Source organism: Trachurus japonicus, chromosome 23, assembly GCF_045865225.1.
Source record: "Trachurus japonicus isolate A0001 chromosome 23, Traja_1.0".
Taxonomy (NCBI): domain Eukaryota; kingdom Metazoa; phylum Chordata; class Actinopteri; order Carangiformes; family Carangidae; genus Trachurus; species Trachurus japonicus.
This window is the reverse complement of record NC_140929.1, coordinates 13,073,574-13,089,973: the sequence shown is the minus strand read 5'-3', so window position 1 is coordinate 13,089,973 and position 16,400 is coordinate 13,073,574. Positions and strand designations below refer to the sequence as shown.

General features: G+C 42.4%; 1 protein-coding gene across 1 annotated transcript; it reads right to left on the bottom strand.

The window, feature by feature from the left end:
- Positions 1-8,851: 8,851 nt before the first annotated feature.
- ints13 (integrator complex subunit 13) lies at positions 8,852-16,168 on the bottom strand. Its single transcript, XM_085768760.1, has 17 exons — positions 15,744-16,168; positions 14,898-15,159; positions 14,732-14,806; positions 14,365-14,567; positions 13,731-13,811; positions 13,501-13,591; positions 13,279-13,407; positions 11,758-11,842; positions 11,365-11,457; positions 10,994-11,083; positions 10,673-10,851; positions 10,420-10,584; positions 10,179-10,333; positions 9,834-10,064; positions 9,570-9,700; positions 9,339-9,474; positions 8,852-9,113 (listed from the first exon to the last, which is right to left on the bottom strand). The coding sequence occupies exons 2-17, from the start codon at positions 15,138-15,140 to the stop codon at positions 9,077-9,079; spliced, it is 2,124 nt and encodes a 707-aa protein (XP_085624886.1). The 5' UTR covers positions 15,141-15,159; positions 15,744-16,168; the 3' UTR covers positions 8,852-9,076.
- Between the last annotated feature and the right edge of the window lie 232 nt (positions 16,169-16,400).

Sequence of the window (16,400 nt, the reverse complement as noted above, 5' to 3'; positions counted from 1 at the left end):
AATGAACTGATCAGCCAATGACAAAATGACAATTTATTCTGGATTTTAATCACTGCCCACCTGGCCAGCAGGAGATCTCCATTTTTAAAGTAGGCCTACAACCCTTTGATGCACAACATATGCACACCCCTTCTAATGCATGACGTGGGTCAAAAATGACCCGCATTCATTTTCCATGTGATTTCATGCTGGGTGAGTGTTTTTTTGTTGTATCTTTTGAAATCAATTTATTTCACGATTGAATCGTCCAAGTATTATTTGGATATCTTATTAATTAGTACAGGGTATTATTTCCATTTTTCCTTTCTTATTTTATGAACAGTTCACAAGAATCAAAAATAGTTGATTCGGGGGTGGTACTGTAGTAGTGTATAGTTAATCATTATGGAAGATGTCCTTAGTTGTCAGGTTGCAGCAACAAAACAGTAAAGTACAACTAAGCTCTCATACTTGAGAGAGCCCACCCCCTTCCTGGTCCACTCTGGATATGGACACTGACGATGATGGTAAGTGGAAATGAAAACTACAAATTCACAAAGGTTGAGTTAAGCGTCTGTTATTGCCTGAAGTTTGTTATCTATGGTGTTTAATTTTTCACTTGTGCAATTTCAAACATCCTACAGCAGGTGCTGCTAGAGGACACGTGAGCTGCTCTCTGAAGCTTATTCAAGACATCATCAGAGGTTAACCTACGTCAACTAATCCAGTTGACGTAGGTTAACCTCTGATGATGAGCTGCAATGGTTTTTATCCTTGAAGGACCCTAAACTTCAACCCTATAACATCTGGTTCACTGTAAAATATTTCTAATTGAGTGAAATTACACATTAACATCTTTTAACCCTCTTCGTCCCTTAGAGGTCACCGAGGACATCCTCCATAGATAGCCACCTGGGACTGTGCCATCTTGGGGGGGAGGAAAGGAAAAGGGGAGAAACAAGAGGAGAGGGGAGGAGAAAAAAAGCAGCTCCCAGACTATGCTCCCATGTGGGGGGAGTACAGTGTGGGACTGGGGGGAAAAAACCTCAGCAACATAAGCATATGAGCACACTTCACAACATAAGAACTCAAAAACAACTTGCACTGGGGGAGGGGGGAAAGTGGGGAGCAGGCAGGCAGGCAGGCAGGCAGGCAGCCGCAGCCGCAGCCATCATTGCCACAGCCCGCGGACCCCGCCTGTCGCACTGGGGGGTGAAAGTGGCGAAGGCATCGGATGGGGGGATAGGGGGGGGGTGTTGCATATGTGCATGTGAGTAAGTGTCCATGGATGCGTGTGTGTACATAAGCCTGGAGAGTCACTTTGGGTGTGTTCGAAACCGCATACTTTCCTACTACTCATACTAACTCTGACATAATTTTGAGTATGCGAATGCGCAGTAGGCTATGCAAGTTTGAGTCGGTTTGAGTATGCGAGAAGTTCCCGGATGGCATACTAGATTCGCCAGAATGTTGAGTATACATGAGGAGCTTGCTACTCACACTCAAATTACCCAAGATGCATGACGTCACAGATCGTCTTTTCCTTACCGCGAACAGGAAAAAAAAAAACTAAACAGGACAACAGAAATGTTCCTGCTGAAGCCTGTTATTACGTGACTTTATTAAGTTTTAATATTTTTTCATGCGAGAAAGTAACTGTTGAGATCCCCAATGTGCGGTTAGTTTATCCAAGTGACGGCTGTTTAGAAGTTTGCCCCGATGTTTTTCGGAGAAGTGAAGCTCCAGGTCCAAGCATTGACCACGACATCACATGAGGCAGCAGCCCGGCTCCTGATGTGCTCTGCCGGCCAGCCTACGGTCGTCGCCCCGGGGGAGAAAACGATCGCTAATTAACTTACCCGATGGCTTTTAGAGGTTTACCGCCGGCTGGTTAAATTCTTTTTAGGGGATAAATGTTGGTCTCATTGATGAAATCTAACAATTGTGGCTGTAGCAGAAGTTTGTTTGAATAAAAAAACATGGTTAGACAGAAGAGCAGCACTGCCTTGGGGTCAGCCTACGCACAGAAAACACCACATTTACATCAGTAAATAAATGTTTTAAAATGAACCGGGCCGATCTCAGAGCTTATGGCAAGACTCTCCGGTAAGGCATATTGAACGGTTAAAGGGATAGTTCAACATTTTGGCAAATTGGCCCATTGCCATAATCGCTATAGTCATAGTAGTAGGTTCGTTACCTTTATTTGTCGGTGTAAGCGATTTTTAGAACGGCAGAGCAAAGCAGCAGGCTGCTCAGAGCTACGCTATGGAGGCTAAGGGAATTTCTTGGTTTCCCTCATCAAACTCATCAAATACACAACCCAACAACTCCAAAACGCTGTCGTGGACAAGTTGTGACCTGCACATTCACCACGCTATGAGATAATAACGGAATGTTACGAGACGGAGCCATTTCAGAGGTAAATTCATGCAAAACCGCTGATGCACGTTGCGTTCAGGGACAGTTTTTCAGCAAGCAGACTCTGTATTTACCCTGTATTTACCTCGAAAACGGCTCCGTTTCGTAATGTTCCGTTATTATCTCATAGCGTGGTGAATGTGCAGGTCACAACTTGTCCACGACAGCATTTTGGAGTTGTTGGATTGTGTATTTGATGAGTTTGATGAGGGAAACCAAGAAATTCCTTTAGCCTCCATAGCGTAGCTCTGAGCAGCCTGCTGCTTCGCTCCGCCGTTCTAAAAATAGCTTACACCGACAAATAAAGGTAACGAACCTACTGCTATGACTATAGCGATTATGGCAATGGGCCAATTTGCCAAAATGTTGAACTATCCCTTTAAATGGCGTTAATGGGACGAGAGCAGTCAAAACTGTGGTTCCAAGCTAGCTACATCGAGGGTAGGTTCGCTTCCTGTTTTCAAAATAAAAGCACAAACTCTATCGTTATGGTTTTATAATAAAGGGCAACGAGCGTTTTATTTTGTGAAAGTAACTGGAAGTGCGTTGCTCACGACGGCTAGCTTTAGTAGCGCCGAATTCGTCCGAACAAAATTGTAAACAGCTGGTATTTAGACAAATTAACGACACACTGCTGATCTAAACAGCTACTTTCTCTCCTCAAAATATTTGAAATGTTAATAAAGTGTTATTTAAAGTAACATTGCAGAGTTTTTCGGCCTTAAAATAATGTTTCCAGACTCACTGCAATGGTAGAAAAATGGTTAATAGGATGAATGGTGCTGCCGCTGCAGCCTGAGCCGGGTCGCGTCGGCTGAAACTGCACTATGTAACTTCCCTGCATGGGTACGAATCACCGAACACACCCTTCGTCTCGTCTCACAATCAATGCCTTAGTTCGCAGGGTGTCATCGCGATAACACAGCAGGTTGCCATGGAGACGTCCTTGATCGGGTCCTAGACAGAGTCAACAATCAACAGGTGTCCGTGAAGAAGGGCGGGAGGAATAGGAATACAGAGCGTCTCACTGCAGCGATCTCCTGGGGGAGTTGTTCCAGCAGTGGCCTTGGCCAAGGCCGAAATGCAGATTAGATTATGATTGTTTGGGTTAGGTACAGGGACTGGTTCCCCCGAACCCGGGCTTCTCGTTGAGAAAATTCTGTCAATTGCGTTGAGAGACCATGGATGTCCACCTCACTTTGCCTGAGGCAATGCTCTTCTCATGTTGTTTAGACTTGACTGCACCTAATAGTTCACATAGACTGTAAAAAGAATGTACGTAGCATCCGTGACGTCACCCATTGGTTTTGGGGAGTTGTTTTTGTGACTCAAATATGGCGGCCTGAACAGCGCCATGTTGGATTGGCCGGCCGAAAACCTGCCCACTGGCCTCGAAGCAGCTGTCCACGGAGCTGCTCGGACCTGTCACTCAACGTTTCCGCGCCCTAATTGGCCAGAGTTTTAACCTAATAACAGTAAAACGGTAGAGTTAAAAAAAATTCACCCCCCTCAGAGTGTGTGCGGGGGTAGAAAGTATCGATTGAGACCAAAAAACGTTCTGACACCAGGCTTTGATCATGTTTATTGAGGATGTAAAGTCGGCGATTTTAACATGGGGGTCTATGGAGAATGCTCCCTTCTGACACCAGCCCCCAGAGGAATCCGAGGGAATTGCAGTTTTTTGAACGCGGAAGTGAGCTTCAGTTCTCAGACCGACAACTGCCCCCTTGATAGTTCATTGATTTTTTTCCCTTGCTATTTAATTCCCCTGGGTCTCCACTCAAGGCAGATTTCTCCTTGATGTTTGATTGATTGATTGATTGATTCATTCATTCATTCATTCATTCATTCATTCATTTTCAAATTTGTCTTTTCTACCAATGTCATGAAAACCCAAACCCTGAAAAAACAATATGGCAATTCAAATTATATCTCTGCATCTAAGAAAGAGGCAATGTGTACTGATTCAAACCAAACTTGGAATTAATGATGCATCATACTGACTGGTCAGAAAAGTGAAGTATGTTTATTTGGTAACACTTTACTTGAAGGTGGCGTCATAAGAGTGACATGACAATGTCATAACAGACACCTCTTTCTGTATTCTGCTGATATTAGAACAGCCGAGGACGGCACATGTCCTCCCAGCCTTCCTAGACTTATCTAGAGAAGAGAAAAAGTCCACTTTTTGGCGCTTCCATTCAAACGGCCGCTTCGCACACAGAGCCCAGAGCTGACTGACTGGGAGCTGACACCGCAGTAATGACGGATGTTCGACTAACGATTATGTCGCCCAATTGGTCTATATTGAAACGATATGAAAGCATAGACTGTAAAAAGATGAAAGAGGTACAATATAGTAGGTATCTGGCAACATGAAACAATAAACTTACTTGAGTACTTCGGTCGGCCATGGTGACTGTCTCCCCGCTCACTCAGTCTCTTTCTTCTTGGGAAAGCACTGATCCAAAGTAGTGCGCCCCCTGGCTTTGACCCCCGGGTGTCACGCACCAAAATTATTATCATCATGGCATATTTTTTTAATTTTCATTTCATCATGTTTTTAATCATGCATGGTAACCCACCATCTCTTGTTAAGCGTTTCAATGAAAAAAAAAAAAAATCATAAAAATCAAATAGCATAACATGAGGGTGCCGGCAGGGCCGGGATTCGAACCAGCGGTCCCATGATCAACAAAAAGAGCTAACTGTCATCTGCCTTAACCACTGTACCATCACAGCACTTACAGGTGACTCTTGGCATTTAGACTATAAAACATATATACCGATGAACGTGGATAAAAAAAAAAAACATACATAAGGCACCCATCCGCTACTACTGCTAGTTTATGTTTATATAGCTACCTATTGTAATGAAAAGCACGGGCGTTCGTGTATTAATTAACTGATATTTTATTCCAAAAGTTGTCAAAACATAAAGGCTTTTCGCCACATTTAACAGCCTGTTGAGAGTGTGACAGGAAATGGGAGGCTGAGATGGGGGGAATGACATGCAGGATAGGGCCGTCCGACGCGGGACTCGAACCGGGGCCGCCTTGAATTACAGTGAGGACTACACCTCAACAAAGCATAGAAGTAGGGTGCTCTACCATGAGCTAACAGTACCGGTCAATTAACTATTGGTTATTCCAAAAGTTGACAGAAACTCCGTGAGCAGAGTACAGAAAAGAAAATTGGACTTTCCTCCGCGCAAGAGGTCATACACCATTAGACTGTAAAAACTCATCTATCAGACGATGTAGGCCGTGACGTGCACCATTGGTTTTGGGGAGTCGTTTTTGTGACTCAAAGTGTGTATTTTAGCGCCATGTTGGATTGCAGGCCGAGATTATACCCGCCCACTGGCCTCTAAGCACGATTCACGGAGCTGATTGGATCCGTAATCGTCACTCAAACGTCTGAGACCGCGCCCTGATTGGCTAGAGTTTTAACCTAATAACAGTAAAACTGTAGATTAAAAAAAAATTCACCCCCCTCGGGTAAACTCGTGTTGCGGGGCGTAGACAACTATCGATTGAGACGAAAAAACGTTCTGACACCAGGCTTTTAACATGTTTACTGAGGATGTAAAGTCGGCGATTTTAACACGGGGGTCTATGGGGAATGCTCCTTCTGAATTACAGTGAACGCACCCACAAAGAAGCATAGAAGTAGTGATGGATTGCAGTTTTTTGAACGCGGAAGTGAGCTTCACTTCTCAGACCGACAACTGCCCCCTTGGGAAACACTCTGCGCAGGCAGCTGTGACCAAGTGCGAGCACACAGTTTGAGCACGAGCAGGGCAAACTTGAATGCGAAAGCAAAGTTTGAGCACGAGCAGGGCAACTTTGAATCCGAGAGCACAGGTTTAAACATCGAGCACATAGTTTGAGCGCGAGCAGAGTAAATTTGAATATGAGAGCAGAGTTTTCTGAACGTCAAATCAAAAAGTAATGCTCTCAAATCAACATAATATGCTCTTGATTTATGTCAGTATTCTAATCCCATACATCTCTGTCAATATCTTCAGGTCAAGACAGAGCTGATCAAATAGACACATGATCATCTTTCTATAAGCACTGATATGGAGGAGCTGTAACCACATTAGGTTACCTGTGTGTGTGTGTGTGTGTGTGTGTGTGTGTGTGTGAGTGTGGGAGTGTGGGAGAGGAGTGTGTATGTTACCTGTGTTTTTTGATGTGTGTGTGTGTGTGTGTGTGTCTGTAACTGTAATCACATGAAGCTGGTTCTAGAGTGTGTGTGTGTGTGTGTGTAAAGACGGCAAAATTTATTTTCATAATGAAATAGGCCTAGTCTAAAGCAACTGTAAAATTAATAACTATCCCCATAGATTCAAAATTTTAAAGTATTTTTATCAAGCACTACTTATTATTTAAAAGAAAGGATGAAAATTAACAACTTTACTGCTTAAAAAAAAGTAGGCTACATCCATGTGATTGACGATGGACTGGAGTCGGGGGTAAAAATGACCCCCTCGGCGGTTCTAGGGGGTGTTGGAATGTCGGCGGTTGATAATAATGACGATCAAACAAAACATGCAAATATGGCTCTAATGCATAAAGTCAATACAGTCACCGCCATTATCAAACAAAATATCAGACACTCAGCCGTTGCCAGATGTGTCATCAACATCATACTTCATGACGGAACAATTATCAACTCAGCCGTTTGATACAGTTGAATATCTGTCATCTCAAACAAAAAATCATTCATTCCATCTGCAGTCACAGCCCTCAACAGTAGAAGAACTCTAACAACCTAAAATGACTTGCTGCTATTGTGCTTTTTATTTTTGTAAATGTTTTTATTGCCTTATTGTGTTTTTATTGAGTGTATGTAAAGTGATGAGCCCTGTCAAAGACAAATTTCTGCTACCCTTGGGGCAGACAATAAATGATCTATCTATCTATCTATCTATCTATCTATCTATCTATCTATCTATATCTGGGAAAAATGAGGATGTGATGTCTCAGTCAAACGTTGCAACTCAGGGTGCGTCATCGGCCACACTGACGGGTCAGCTGACACAGGCTGAACTGGAGCCTTCGCTGCTAACATCTTTGTTGGAGTCCTCAGGGACGATGTTTACGCCAGCTTTGCCCTCTGAGCTCAGCCTATTTAGAGGACAGTTTGAGATTCCTGATATCACAAACTTTGGTTACACGCAAACATTAATCTCAGGCATTTTAGGTCTGTCAGGTCTGTCAGGTCAGACCATGAGGATGAGAAACAAACCCTTGCCCTGACCCTGCAGCTTGGGGAGTCCCAAGAAATCCATTCATCTGCCCACATATCCTCAGTCAATGGTTTTACATTCAAACAAGGCCACAGTGTGACTTACTCAGTTCAACTTTCAGTATCAAAGAGCACTGATCCAGTGTCTGAGGGTCACTTTCAGCCAACAGCTCCCTCTACTGCTCAGAAGCCAGACACTACAGTATTCAATCAGAGACGTTCTATATTGTAGGACTAGAAGGACTTTGATTCAATCCTCTAATCCTTCTTTGCACCCCAACAATTAAAAGTACCAACCTCGAGAACACAAGGGAGCACAGTCTGGCCTTCTTGACAACTGACTCAATCTCGATGATTTTTTCATGTTTGAATCAAGTGGACAATTCTCTTCAACCCAACTCTTCTCCATAATGGCCACGCTGATCAAATTTAGAGCATGTGGTTAGCAATGAGGTCTGTAGATGGGTTGGTCGACCCTGAATGCAGAGAGGCAATGCTTCCAGAGTTCCCATCACCAAAGTTGGACCTGTGAGATTGTTATTTCTACAACTCCCTCTCCAACATCTGGCAGTTCCTAACCCTGCAATCCACACCATCATGAATCCAGGTTTAGGTACTTCCCTCAGTCCCGCCGCGAACAGCTGTGTTCCTACATTCACCTAACAGATCAACTCCTATCAGTGGATGGCCGGCATGTTCACAGCTCTCCTCGTTGTCGGTCTTCTCATCCCGATCGTCCTCATCGCTGCTGTAGTTCTCTATTTCTGCAGAGGTCGCAGAAGGTCAAAGGCAGCAAATGGGCTGACTGACATCACTCCGAGGCAGATAGCTGAACGGTGTAAAACCAAGGATGCGTCCACTGTTTCCACCCAAGTTTCCACCACCTCCGCTCTTGCCAGATGACAAGAGGCCACTTCCATTAGATTATGACCAAGGACCGAAAAACCCTAGAGAAGACACTGCAGCATCGTCCTCCACATTATGATCTTGAAAGAACAACAAAATCTCACAACTCTTGATCTTTTGACAGTCGATCATTCGGATTTTACCAATTGTAAAAACTCATATTGTTATTTTGGCTTTAATCAATCTTGTTTCTGTAACAGAGCATCAACAAGACCATGGTAACCACTTGCATGTATCACATTTCATAACCTCCGTATTCACTATAATTTCCCCAAAACCAACAGCAAAGTTCTCTATTGACAGCGTTTATTGTGTCACACAGTATGTGAACGGCATATCTACAAAATCATTGGTAAAAAAAACTTAGAAATAGTTTGTTAAGAGTTCACTGTCTATTTTTTTCTGTATGTCCTTATTGTTGTGGGGGTAGAAGGTGGCACCCAAGTCTGAAAAATACTGTGGTCCACAATCCCATCCTTGGAAAGGGGTGAAGCTCGACGTATCCAAGGAGACATCATCTGGAGGCCTTGCCATTTTCGTGAACATCCATCCTGTAAACAAGGAAAATGTCAAGTTTGATGAAATCCTGTTTGAATTGTGTGAAATATTGTCATATCGTAGCTACAGAGTTCAAGTGGAAAACCAACCAGTCAAGATATACAGTATAGCTGTAAAATCAATCAGCCAATCACAGCAGAGCTACCAATCAACAAACCGTATTACAGCTACAACTCAACCAATCAGAATAAATGGATTGATATTTCACAGCAACATACCCGTTCTCATCCTTCATGTGTTGGTACAGCTCAAACTTATTATTGACGGAGCTCGCTCTCCCGACAAACTCTTGGTGCTTCCTGGAATTGGCCGTGGTGATGCGATTGGTCCACATGCTGAGGAGCGAGACGGGACCTGAAGGGACGAGGACACAGATAAGAACATACCAAACATACCTCAAATACGATGTGGATTAGACTGATGGGAGTATGATGAGTGAGTGTCCATACCTTTCGCTCTCTCTGGAGGCTGCACCTCCTCTGTGGACAGGCGCGGCTTCTTGTTGAGCGGCTCTGGAGAGTCTGGGGAATCTTTGATCACCTCTGACTCCTGATCCTCTTTATCCAACAAACCCTTTAGCCTTGAAAACAAGAGGATGTAATGTAAACGAGCTGAGTGAGCCATCCCAACCAAAAGCCCAAGATCTCAAATATTGTTCCTTTTTTTCCAACTGTAATGATAATTTTCATCTGTGACATCCTTAACCTACTAACCTCTCCGAGTCTTGCCAGCTTTTGTCTTCTGTGTCCTTGCTGCCATTTTTCTCCGTCCTGTCTTCCCTGTCCTCCCTCTTCCTCCCTCTCTTCTTCCGCTCCTCCTCCTCGGGGGGTTTGCTGCGGCAGGCGACGATGCAGTCCAGAACCCGCTGGTGTCTGTCGGTGGCTCCGGCGTGCGTTTTCACCAGCGTTTCCAGCTCGTTCCACATGATCCGGTACTGTTCATCTCTGGAAATGACAACAATGCAAAGACGTCTGTGACCCTGCTAACATTTGCTTTCATAAACTGTAGTGCTGACGGTAACAAAAGGATAAAGGAAGTCGACTTTTTTAAATAAACACCTCTTGGGGCCTTTTCCTCTGGAGCCCACAGTGGAAATCGGAAGAGGGTCGTTCTTCCTCTCCATGTCCACCAGGTTGTAAACAGTCTTCTGACAGGTCAGAACATCCTCCTCAGTCAGAGTCTCCTTCACTATCAGATTAGCTAAAGGAACCACCTAGTGGAGAGAAACGGCAATGACACCATTTATGATGAGGAAACGACAAGCTATTTTTGAACATGAGCTGTCTGTGTGCTGCTTACTGCCTGCATGTTAAAGATGGTGGTCTGGGAGATGATCATTGGCCAGTATCGAGTGTGCCGCTCCAGCTGTGCCTTGGCCCTCTCAGCTGGCAGCTTGCCCGAGGGATTGTGGGAAGACTCTGAAACCGGAGTCAGCCGGTTCTCCCTCATGAATTCACCAAAGTCCTGAGGAAGACAGAAATTATCATCTACTATAAAGAAAAAAAAAAGAAAATCTGTGTATCTCAGCACAGTGGAGGTGAAGTGAACTCACTGTGATCCGATAGTCCGTCACTCGGCCTCCACAGCCCTCGCTGATGGAGGGCGGGTCCTCCAGGGTGGAGCGGTTGCTGTTCAGCACGTGGAGGAAGATCTCACCACCGTGGCTGCTGAGCATGTGGCTGATGACCTTTGACCCTGACTTCCTGGGCTGCTCCAGCAGCACTGATCGACCTGTGGTCAGGCAATGAGATGAGTAACCACCCAGCAAGCCAGACCAGTAGTAAGTACATCAGTTCATCATTAAAAGAAACAATGAGCAACTTGATAAATCGAAATTAAACCAATTCAGATCAAATGATTTATTCCATCTTACCGTTAAGGAGAAAATTAGTCAGACATGATGACGGACGACTGTTGACGTCTGTGGGGGAGATGCGATAGGCTCCTGTGCAGTAGTGCAGTTCTGAAAAAATGAAAAAGTTCAATAAAACCAAATCGGGCATTTTTCATAACATGATAACATCATTTATGTTTATTTTTAAATAACACATGCATGTCTTTTCTTAAAACCTCCTAACATCACCATTTTAGAAGGATACATGCAGAAACTTCAACCAAATTTAATATTTAAAAAAACTGAGAATGTGTGAGCTATCATAGAGTTAAGCAAATAAAAAAAAGACATATTTACCATTTTCAAAAATTAATAACTGATAAATAAGAACTGAAATTGACTGTGCCCACCTACGCTGTTGGTTCGTGGCGTGCACCATTTCAGTGTCACTGTCTCTTTGAGTCCATTTTCTCGAGTGCTGGTGCCTGCCATATGCAAGTCTCCTGCACAGTGGGAAGATGACATGATAAATGATTGACTATAAAAAATAAAACATAGTATATATAAACTTAATAAACATATTGAACATAAATAAAAACAGCAATGATGTCATAGAGACACTGTAGAGATCACATGATTGTCTAGTTTATTTATACCGTGAAGGATTTTGCCCCAGATGTTTTCGATTGACTACAACTTATACAAAAAGCGCCTGTGACTGATTAGCCCAATTAAAAATGACAATAACCTTCCTAAACTAAAGTTTATGATTTATAATTTCATCTCTGGACAGAAGGACCCACCACTTTTAAAGAACTCCAGGTGAGCGTCTCTGTGATGCAGCAGCTCGACGTCATAATTGGCCGATGTGTTGGCATGCTGCTCTTCCTGTCCATCCACAGAGATAAACAAAGGTCAGTGTGAATGTGCAAACTTATACTCTCACACACTCTCTAACACACACACACAGACACACAATCACACACACAAATCTATACAAACACACAGTAACACTGCTGATTTCATGTTCCAAAGGGGAAATGATAATGGGCAAAGTAAAAGCAAAATGTTTCGCTTGCTGGATGACTGAGTATGTTTTCTTCTATTGACATTAGCAACTAGTGTTTACTTTAATCCACATGTGTTCAATAGCTTCTATAGAATCAATACCTTAATTAAAACATATATATTCATACTGTATGTATTTTGCCAGTGGCTCAAAATGAAGCCTGGCAACCTCTGATCTACAAACTTTAACTACACTTGGGAGAATTACAGTTTTAGGACAGCTAAAGGTGGAATCATGTTTAAACATTTAGAGGATGGTCAGGCTTGAAAAACTAGTTATCAAGACAGCACAATGGACCACACAAAGACACTAAAGGGAGAGTGAGTGGGAACTGATGAGGGAAACAAAGACCTGGGCAAAGTGTGGACAACTTTAAAGGTGAAAACACCTGACAGACACTGACAGTGTTGGAAAACTCAGAAGAGGCAACGCTGGTCACAGACGTTCGGAGTTCAAGGCCGCTTTTATGATAATTTGGGAGCAATACTAAGTTAAAACCACCAAAATGGTTAATTTGGGAGAACAATTTGAATTTTTTTTTTTTTAAATGACAAATCTTTAATATTATTTCATCATTAAATCGTGCAAAATTTTGATTTCAGGTGTGCAGGATTTTTACAATTTTCAAGCTATAACTCTGCATTCCCAGATTGTCAACGTGAGACCAGAGTTGCCCGTCCTTCACTGGAGCCTCAGCAGCACATCTGTAGATCAACTGTCACATCAAAATAAACTAATGTGAGCCTGTTTGCAAAAAGGCTTAGCTTAAAATGTTTAGTATATACATACTACATAGTGTAAACTCTGCCCCTTCCTCACTTGCATGTGTGTGTGATAAGAGTACTAACCTGTTCGCAAACATTTAATGTGGGCTAGCAAAACAGAAAATACAGCATGAAACCAGCAGCAGGTTCACAGTCATATCAACATGCAGATGAGATAAAAAAAATAAAAAAAAAGATAAGACTGCAAAGTTTCATGGGTCATTAGAGGTGAGGAAGGGCTAACACATAAAGATTAAGCAAGCACAAAGAAAAATGTGAAGAGCTGTGAGAGAAAAGGGAAAAAGAAACAAAAACAAAGCCATCATCAAGTAAAAAAAAAAAAAAAAGTGGAAGAAGTGCAGTGCATTCTGGACATGACAACATATTTTATACTAACAAAAGAAAAAGAGAAATATTTGACAGTTCTTATGTGAGTTTTAATGTTGACGAGTCATGTGCAAGGCCAGACTGAGGGGCGGGAAGCTGCTTACCTTCATGGGGATGTTGGTGATGGTGGTGGAGGCCAAGTCAAAGTGCTGCTGGACCAGAATATTGAGTTTGGTGGCGAGGTGCCTCCCAGCACGAACACTGTGAACCTCGCTGGTGAGCAGAGGAGAGATCTGAGACCAGAGAGGGGAGATAAGTGTCATAGCTTCACATTTTATTGGTTTTTTGTTTTTTCTATAAAACTTGAGCCTCTTGTTCGCGCCCACCTCTTTCTTAGGTCGGTCAGACACCAGCGTGTCTTCACCCTGCGGGAAGATGTGAATCAAAACCAGCTCACACTGCTGGATGGCCATCAGCCTGAAACACACAATCGTAAGTTAGAAATAGAAAAACAAGTCTAAACATTTGATATTTCAGCTTTTTTTCACCTCTATTCCAAACACTCTCAAAGCAAAAATCATATAAACAGGCCGGTGAGATGTTATGTGAGGCTGACCTGTCTGAACCTGCTGCCAGCTTGTTCTGCTCTAAAATGGTCTCCTGGATGCAGTCCTCCAACATGCGCACATGAGTATCACTGCATTATAAAACACAAAAAGAATTAATTAATTAATGACATAATACATTATAATAGTTTGTTTCATAATCATCAAATAAATCATCACAAAAAAATACTGTATTTGTGAACATTTTAGTTGTTAATTCATCATTTTTTAAAGTGTTTCGGTAACCCTTTAATTTACAGGCCGCTAATTACGTGATAATGTCAAGAAATAACACGTAATTGCGTCATATTGTGTGGAAATAGCCTAGAAATAATGGTCAATTTCATAGTAATGTCGAGAAATACGTATAGCCAAGAAATAACTATTGATTGCGTAGAAATAGCCGAGAAATAACAGTCAATTGTAGGGACTTGGTAGAGAAAAATTCTGGCCTTTCCCATAAAATTCAAAGGAATAAAAGCATGCACTATCTTTTGCCTTTATGAAAAACATGACTACTATGAAATTGACTGTTATTTCTAGGTTATTTCTTGACATTATCACGTAATTATCACATAATTAGCGGCCTGTAAATTAAAGGCTTACCAGTGTTTCATCTGCATATATAAATGTTGGATTGTTTACCTTTTAGCATTGGTGAGGCAGATGATACGACCCCTATTGGCCACTCTATCAGCCGTGTCCATCAGCATTGTGCGCCTCTCGTGCTGCAGCTCTGTGATCTTACACAACGACTCCACCGCAGCAACCAGACCGTGCAGGATGCTGCAACACTCTGGGTCCTCCCTCGGGTTAGGAGGTCCGACAGCTGCCAGAGCCGACATGAGCTACCAGGCAGGAGAGACGAAAACCACAAAGACATGTTGCATGTTACATTCTGAAGAACACTTCTGCAAAAATGTTGCAAATGTCACACTTCCCCAAAACGGAAGCAAAGACACCGTAAATGCAATTTTAGTGCTCTGACTTCTTTGCGTTTGAAGAGGATTACCTCATGAGTGCTTTGCTCTTCCTGCTTCCAGCTATTCAGTGTATGAAACTCTGAATCACTGACGAGGTAATTAACCTGTAAAACAAAGAGGTGGCAGATATGTTAATGCTGTTAATGACATTTAATGCAAAATTCTACACAAAAATAAATAAATAAATAATCTCACCAGTTTGTCCCTCGGATAAATATCGTAGAGGATCCGGCAGTACTCCATGGAGCACTCCACCGCGCACGTCCACAGGGACTTGGACACAGGGGCCAAAGGAATAACGCCTTGAGCTCGGCTCTTTGTCAGCACGTCGCACTCCACCTGCTGACGGCTCGACTCGGACATGTAGGGACAGTGATCCACCACAAAGACCGTCTTGTGGGACACCGAGAACATCTTCATTTTGGGAATCTGCTGCATGGCTGGATCTGTAGAGGTACTGATAAAAATAAAATAAAATAAACACCAATATTGTGCTGTAGGTTAATTTGTCTTCCAGAAGCTGTGGGTGTTGTGTTTTTTAACTTGATTTGAATGTACATATGCTTCTTAGCCTTAATCATGGATGTATAAAAAATATCTAATCCTAATTTCTATGAATCATCCTCAATTAATGTTGATTGTCTGGCATGAATCTTTGAATCATTGTAGATTAAAGTGTGTGAGATCAACTCAGTGAGACTATATGAAGATAAATCAATGCAACAATGATTATTTTGATTATTGAGACTGATCATTGATACAACTTATACTTATTTAGACACATAACCAGCAACATGATATACATTTCACACAGCAATCCATTGGTTAGCCTATATGTAGATAGCCTGCATGAGTAATATAAATTCATCTCATTTAAATAAAAACATATAAGCTACGCATCTAATATAACTCATTCCTACTAGATTTTAAAGTAAATGTATGCATTAAGTGGTTTTGTTCAGTCACTTTGCAGTTTGCACTGATGCACATAAACATGTCTACACACACACACACCCTGTTGGTCAGAGGACGTTAACTCACCTGATTAAAAACCTTGAATGCGTCGCGGTCAGGAAATGGGCTGAACCGATTAAAAATGTGTCTGCTCTCTAAAGATCAAGTTTTCTTTTTTCTTTCTACAATAAAACTAAATATCTGTCCACTAACCGAGGGACCAGATCGGCCTCAGGACAGGACACTGCCCAGCATCATGTCGGTGCGGCGCTTTAGCCTGTTAGCTGCCTGTTAGCTAAACCTCGGCGGAATCATTTGTTTGCTGATTCACGTTTTATCGCCGGCGACACGAACATTTGTCCATCGTGGCGTCGATGTACTGTTCGTTTATTTATACTTAACCCACTTCCAAAATAACAACCACCTAACTGTGTTTGCGCTCTTGGGAAAACTAACACAGACAATAATACACTTGTTAGTCGCTGCAGGTTTGTTGTTAGCGGAAATATGTCCAATAGAGTTCCGTCACTCATATCCTTCCCCCGTCTGCTGGGCCGCACTTTGGTTCCTGCCGACCATCTATTTTTCTTTTCTTTTTTTTCTCTCCAACTTTATTCAGTGTTCTTCAATAGAGATAAATAGTAGTAATAGTAGTCACACTCACATCAGTAGATTTTGAGAACAATGAAAAACTTTATGGAATAAGAACAGAATGATCAATAAAATAAGACACATCAGGATTAA